This window comes from Pyxicephalus adspersus, chromosome 3 (genome assembly GCF_032062135.1).
Source record: "Pyxicephalus adspersus chromosome 3, UCB_Pads_2.0, whole genome shotgun sequence".
NCBI classification, from domain to species: Eukaryota; Metazoa; Chordata; class Amphibia; order Anura; family Pyxicephalidae; genus Pyxicephalus; species Pyxicephalus adspersus.
This window is the reverse complement of record NC_092860.1, coordinates 22,162,654-22,170,143: the sequence shown is the minus strand read 5'-3', so window position 1 is coordinate 22,170,143 and position 7,490 is coordinate 22,162,654. Positions and strand designations below refer to the sequence as shown.

Below are 7,490 nucleotides of genomic sequence, written 5' to 3'. Positions count from 1 at the left end.
TTTTTTAAATTTTAGTTTTTTTTTGGAACTATCTTTCAGACCCTGTAATAGATCTATATTGTCTTTTTGCCATCTAACCTTTTTTTTCTTGTTTTGCAAGGTTGTGGTGACAAACACTGTCCCTCATGAGGTTCAAAAATTGCAGTGCGCGAAGATCAAAACAGTGGACATTAGCCTTATTCTGTCAGAAGCCATTCGCCGAATTCACAATGGAGAGTCTATGTCTTACCTCTTCCGCAATATTGCAATGGACGACTAAAGGAGCTTCACTGTCGATGCAGAAGAAACAGACATGTATCAAAGTTTTACATACTGGTTCTACTTTAAAAAGTTAAAAGTTTGTTCAAAAAGTTAGTTGGTTTGGGGCATCCCGTGTTTGTTAAAGTTTGCGCTACGGGCACTGCCAGTTTACTGTATGGTTATTAGGGGTGTATTCCTTTTCTCCTCACTGTGTAGAAGTGAAAACAGGTCCAACTGTGATGGCAGGAAAAGGGTTTAGGAAAGGTCATACATTACATTCAAACTTTTTAAATCCATCAAGAATTGCATGGCTGATTATGATTTTTTTTTTAGTATCAGTAAAGTATTGTATGACCTTTCCAAAAACCCTTTACTCACTCTGTGTCATCTACTGCGTCAAGAGCGGGAAAGGATTACTGAGCAATACTAATCTATAACTCCTCCAATAATGGTAACTACATGTATATAAACAAATAACATCGTGTGGCGATATTGTGTATCATCTCATCATTAGGAGTCCATATAGAAATTGCAGCATACATTTTAACATGTATGAAAGCATGCACTACAGATATGCACATTTTTCACATTAACACATACGTTTATATACTTATAGTATATAAAAAATAATGTATATATCAAAGTTAACAGTTTGGCGGATACACACAAATGCAAATCAGTGTTAGCTGGTAAAAAAAAAATTAGGAGATGATTAGTTAGGGCTGCAGTATCAAATTAAAAAACTGTAACCCCTCTGCTCTTGTGTTTTGCACTCTGGTCCCAGGGTTCTGGTATTAGGTTTGAGTTTTACTGGGAAGGACCAAGTGTTAAAAGAGTAGATCTAGTGGTTACTTTGTATTATATGTATGTATGTGTATATACTGGTATATATACTATGTATATATACAACTACATAAATATATATGTATATAATTTCACCCTTTATGTGTTTGTGTGTGTATATATACCTAGAAGTGTATATATGCAGTATTTAACCCTATTTAGTTAGCCCTGTCATGCTCTGAACTATTGGGGCTTAGGGACAGACCATGTCATGTCAAAGATGTTCCTATTACCGTCCTAATCCAAGTTACACTCCTCCTTCCTTCAGTTGTGATACTACATTACAAGAGATTCAGTCAATAATTCACAGGGCTATGCTATTCTGAGTTACATATGTTGAACGTTATATAGTTTACATTTTTTTAAGGCCTTAAAAATGACCTTTCTCTTTTGAAATCCTAATTTTAATGCAAGTTGCTTATTTGTATTTGGCTTCAGGCAATCCTTCATCCTATGCCATCCTCTAGTTGGGAATCAGTAAAAGTGAAAAGGCTGCAGCAACAGTAATGCCTTATATGTGATACAAAGCAAAGGTTTATCTAGGGACCATGTTGAGCTATTTAGCATTCTAATACTTCCTTCATTGTAGCATATGGTTAGCGATGTGCTTAGTGGACACAAATAGATTGGTTTAAAGGCTACCTAGAGACTCATCTGGAAGCCTGCATTATTATTATTATTATTATTATTATTATTATTATTATTATTATTAATAAACAGGATTTAGATAGCGCCAACATAATACGCAGCACTGTACATTTAATAGGGGTTGCCAATGACAGGCTAATACAGACAGTGATACAGGAGGAGAGGACCCTGCCCCGAAGAGCTTACAATCTAGTAGTTCTTGTTTGGGACTGCAAAAGTAAATCCCCTAAAGTTTAAAATCTAAGTTGCAACTGCTACGTCACATATCAATATTCAAGGAGCTTTGTTCATCATTCCCATAACTTTTTTGTTTAGATCATAATACAATTTTTGCTGGTACTCTGCTGTGACACGCTAAACCATTCTTAATTTTGCCTACAAAAGAATTTGACCTCTGTATGTTTTTTGTGTCCCTATTACAGAAATGACACTTAGCACTAGTAAATTGAATTTGTCCACTCACCCAAAAAGTAATACTAAAAAATACACGATGGGTTCTTTTCTCTCCCAGTTTGCCTAAAAGATGCATTTTTTTATTTTACTTTTACCCACCCTTCATTGTCCTCCAGATTTTAGGTACCCAACACCCCACCTTGTCCAGTATACTTACTAGAGTATAGTAGTACTTACTAGAATGGCCACTTGCATCCTACAATGTTCTTCAAATGGAATCCTTTTTAATGCCGACTGTTTTGGAGGAGTTAACCAACAAGGGTTTGTATAATGTCATCTCCCAAGAATCTCTGATCCTTTGAGATGGCACAATACAAGTCTGTAAGGGTTTCCTGCACATGGACAGGTGGTGAAGATTTCAGCTGCATGATGTAAACTTTAGATCAGGTTGCAGTTCTACTCAATTAGGCAGCTGGAGGCGGAGGGGTGTTTAGACCCAGGCAAGTTAGGGATGGTGAAAAAGTGTAATTAAAGGAAAGGCATACTTTCCCTTTAAGCAAACTGGGAAAGCATTAGAACCACTGTCATGTGTATTTAAAAAAACTACAGACAGGACTTTTACCTGCTGATGGGGACACAGAAAATTGGTCAGACCAGACTTTTCTTTAAACCAGAATTTCTTGACCTTTTTACATGGGGAACCCCTAAAATATTTTTCACATTTTACATTGTTGACCAGAGTGAAGAATGTCATTTTACAAAGCCAAAAATATCATTGATTTCAGTTACCTTTACCTGAAAGGCACAAAATGCTCATTACTCAAAGAACCCCTTGCAACCTCTTAAACGCTTGTTTAAAATTTTCTCCCTGCTAAGGATAAAAAAAAATGTTGGAACTTTATCTTAAACGAACAATTTTATTGCAGTGCAGTGCCCACTATACACACACTTAGCGTGCTGCGGGGATGTAATGTAAAGTGACATGGCTCAACAAACAGCTCACATTTGATTAAATGTTTTATTTCAAAAGGGAAACATCATTTTAAAGTGAACCTATATGTATGTATGCCTCAATTCGTCATAATTTTGCTTTACCAATTGGTGAAAACTTAGAGACCCGCAATACCCCCTAATGGATTTCCTCACATTGAACATAAATTGCCAGTATTTATCCTTTAGTTAGAAATGTAAGTAGTAATATTAGTTTTGTTGAGTTCCTCCTATTGCTTCCTGGGATTAGATAGACATAGATAAAGGAGGTCCAGGCCTTAACATTTTGCTGTTGGGTATATACCATATAGTTAATAATCCTTTTGCTTTTCAGCTTTTTGCTGCTATTGCCCAATAAATGTTGGTACTTTGAAGTAAAGCAAAGATCTGACCATACCAGACCTCGAGAAGTCTGCTTTAAAGGCATTTTAAAATACTATGACATCAGTATGGTTCACATGTTTACTTACTATTTCTTTAATTCTATGTAAAGGATTAGGGGCCAGACAAATACTGTACTTTACTGTTTTTTTCCCTTTGTGCTGTGTTTTACATAAGATTTTTTTTTTTCATGGTAATTGCAACTTTAATTATAATTTTCAACTGTTTAGATTATTATTGTTTGAGTTTTTGAAATGCAGATCATGGGGACACAAGTTCTATAGCATGGACATCAAGAAGTTTTATGGGCACAGTTTATTAACCTTGTGACACATTTAATAACCCTTTCACTACAGCAGTATTTTGTGGCTGTGTGGATATTCTGAAGGATGTTTTTTGATACCGTTTAATAGGGTACAGCTGTTGACAAATTTTTGCCTCTTGACGAAAGTTGGGGTTAGAGAAGAGGTCTTTTTGCTACACTGCTTTGTCAGGTTACTTCTGTCATATATGAAAAACCTCCCTTTTGTTATCAGATCCTATTGCTGGTCACCACAAGTATACAGTACAGAAAAAAATGAATGCACAGCTGAAATCTGTACTGTACTTTACTCATGGATGTGGGAGCGTGCAAATGGCTAAAGCATAGGCTTTCCCCTTCATGATCACTAGCTACTTTTTCTGTCTAGTGAGTTCTCCATCCACCTACTGGGGCCATGAGAAAGATGTCCTACGGCTGCCACAAGATTTCATTTTTACGTAACAGATGACAGAATCGGGTAGAGTGAGAGTATGGGCAACTCCAATAGGTAGATCATGCCGCTGATGATTTCTTCTTTTGACAGCGGTTCAATTTCTGAACCACCCACTACTTAACTTTTAAGGCAGTTTAAAGGTACTGGAATATAGTTAAGTTCGTTTTAATGTATGAGATTTAAAGGTGGCAGTATATCAAGCAAATCCTTAAACAAATGTGTTGCTACTTTTATTGCTTCCACTGAAAATTGTTGTGTTTGAACACCCCTGGTCCTGGTGTATAAAATTTCACCCTGAGTCCACCTGACCTAGTTCTAGAGACAAAAATGTGCTGGCTGTTAATCACAGGAATGTACTGTCATCTGCACTCCTGTTTAAAAATCTCTCCCTGAAATGCTCATTTTACTTTTGCAATGAAGTGCAGTTTACTTTCACTTTTCTAATTCCATGCATCTGTCAGATTTCCCAACATATAATGAAAAAGCTCCCTGTGTGAGAATGAGTGCTGCAAGAGTCTGAATTGGTTGACTTTAATTTCCAGGGGTTCCCTAAATAAACCAGTTCTCCCAAGCATCCCACTGGTTTGTCTGATCAGGCTTGAGCCATTAATGGCCAGTCTGCACAAGAACCCAGGGTGTTCATTCTCATCAAATCCTTTTCTGGTGCATTGTATGAGCTTCAATATCTGCTCCAATGTATTTCAGTCAATTGTTTACTAACTTTATGCAATAATGTAATCTGCATTGGCAGATTTATTATGGCCATGTTCAAGTTTTTTGGTAACCAGCAATATGACCCTCTGAATGTATATATGGCTGGGTACAAATTATCTTCCGTATATTGCACAGGATGATATGCATGTGTATCTATAGCAATATCTTTCCCACAACAACAAATTTATTGTAGGTGCAGACAAAAATTTCTGGATTGTTTTACTGCAACATGTTTAAGAGTGTTATAAAGCGAACGTATTTGCTTTTGCGTGTGTGTGGCCATTTTTAGGGGATAATCCACTAAAGGCTTTTAGTGGAGTGTGATGAAAGCTGTGCTGCTGTTCCATTGGTTTATAGATCTGCACTGGATAATTCAAGGACCCCTCATTCTATACACCACACTGACCACATGCTCTTCTTTTTTAGGGTACACCTGTTTACTGATGTCCGCCATGTTGCTGGTCACACCCCCCCCCCCTTCTTTTTACATTTCATATTTTGCTTCTGATATACATATATGATCTTTACAATCCCATTTTAAATTTACAATGTTTGCCTTGTAATTGGGAGTATTAAAAAAAAAATAATAATAATAATATTATTAGAATTAATTAATATCTGTTAAATTAAAGGGTATTTAAACTAGAATTGTTAGGTAAAATAAGTTTTATGTTTGCTCTTAAACATTTTTAACACTATTCTTTGATGGTGTTGGTGTTCATTTTGTTATAAACAAAAACATTTTTTTGGCCTGTTGTACATTTATTGGATATGCCTTATTGAGATACAAGTCGTTGTTTTTCAAACATTATCCTGGTTTGGTATCAGATACTTTCTATCCTGTAGCGGTCTCCTGAATATGTGGTCCCCTGAATATGTGGTCCCCTGCTACAGACATAAGTTGTGTTCCTGTTTTTCAACCTTTTAACCTGACAAGAGAGGCACAAACTGCTCACTTCTCAATGAAGCCCTTGCACTACCTCTGATGGAACCTTGGTTGAGACCAACAGAACTAGAGCACAGGTATACCTGCAGACGTCATCTCTGAAATCCCTTGTATGTCTGCTGCCACAGATTGAACACATTTCTTTCCTTGAATATTTATCTTGTAATAAAGATACTGTTCTTTCCAAAATGGCACAGGTAGTTTACATCATCCATTTTTTTTCTTTATTTTTTTTTTAAGAGACTTTGTATGGTTTTTCTATCTCTACGGCTCTTAAACATATTTTAAATATCCTTCACTGTTCGGCTACGTACACATGTCAGAGGATTCTCGTCTGATAATCGCCTAGTGTGTATACAACACTTGACGTTCATAGATCCATCCTGGCGGATCTACAAACATTGGTAATGAAAGTGCAGTGGGGTGCAGCTCCGTCATTCTCCCCCTCCCCTCTCCATAGAGCACAACGGTGCTGTATGTACAGCGCTCATTCATACATCATTCAGTGTTTTGTTGTTAGGAAGGATTGTGAAGGATCCTATCCTATGAAAATTATTGCACGTGTGTACGCGTTAATAGAGTAGCACAATGTGTATAAGGCAGGGCTTAAAAATTGTTCTTGTTTCAACTCTGCATATGGTACACTTTATAGATGCCAATCCCTCTGTGAAAGTATCATTGTCATTTGTTACCATCGTATCCCAGAGTTTGGAAAACAGTGATAAGTGTTACAAGAAGGTTACAAAGTGGTGCTGTACAAAGTTAAAGGAAAATCTGCCTACCAATCTCATCAATGTTTCAGACTACTACATGTATGAGAAGTTAACACATTTATTTGTAGTATTAATTTTACTTCAACTCAAACAAAATGTGAAACACACAGGACATAAACTGTATAGGAAGATGCTGCCGTTTTTTTTTTTTTTTTTTTATCTGATGATACACTTTTTTTTTGGGAAGCTTGAACTGGGTCCCAGTGACTTAACTGATCTTTTTCCTACTCAATTGTTTTTTACAGATTTGCTGCCTACTTTGTGTTTAATTAGTGAGGTTTAACCAGATTTCAGGTGAAACTACTACGCACAATTATCTCTTTCCTTGAACTTTTTCAAATGTTTACATAACATTTATTTCTATCTTTCAAGAAGGTTCAGAGTATTAATCTGGTAAAATTAAGCAAAATGTAGTTGTTGCAGTTGAACTTGTATGCGCCTTTTGATTTCCATCCAAACAAATGACAATGTGAAATTTATTTTAATAAATAAACAGTTGTGTGACTAGCTGAGTGTTGTGTGGCATCATTAATATGATTCTTGTTTTCTTATATACAATTAAAAACAGATGTGGATTGTTTAAATAGCAGCCCATTTGTTTGAACTCATCTACAACTAATGGTAACCAAAGGAATTTTTACGGATTTGAATAGAGTAGGGAAGAGTTAGTAGGCTTTTGCTTTCTTTGCAAGTTTGGGGTGATTTTTGCTCACTTCCATTTAAACAAGAAGTGATCGGAGATGTCTCAAGCAGGTACACTCAAACACATTCTAGTGTAGTGATGAATTGTAAGACTTTCCAGCTGTT

At 36.2% G+C, this 7,490-nt stretch overlaps 1 protein-coding gene across 1 annotated transcript in view; it reads left to right on the top strand.

Annotated features, from left to right (window-relative positions):
• Window positions 1-7,190, top strand: part of PRPSAP1 (phosphoribosyl pyrophosphate synthetase associated protein 1) — a 17,985-nt gene extending 10,795 nt beyond the window's left edge. The window contains exon 10 of the mRNA XM_072403864.1: window positions 101-7,190. Within this exon, the coding sequence (XP_072259965.1) occupies window positions 101-259 (159 nt within the window). The 3' untranslated portion in view covers window positions 260-7,190. The remainder of the gene's footprint in view (window positions 1-100) is intronic.
• Window positions 7,191-7,490: the final 300 nt, after the last annotated feature.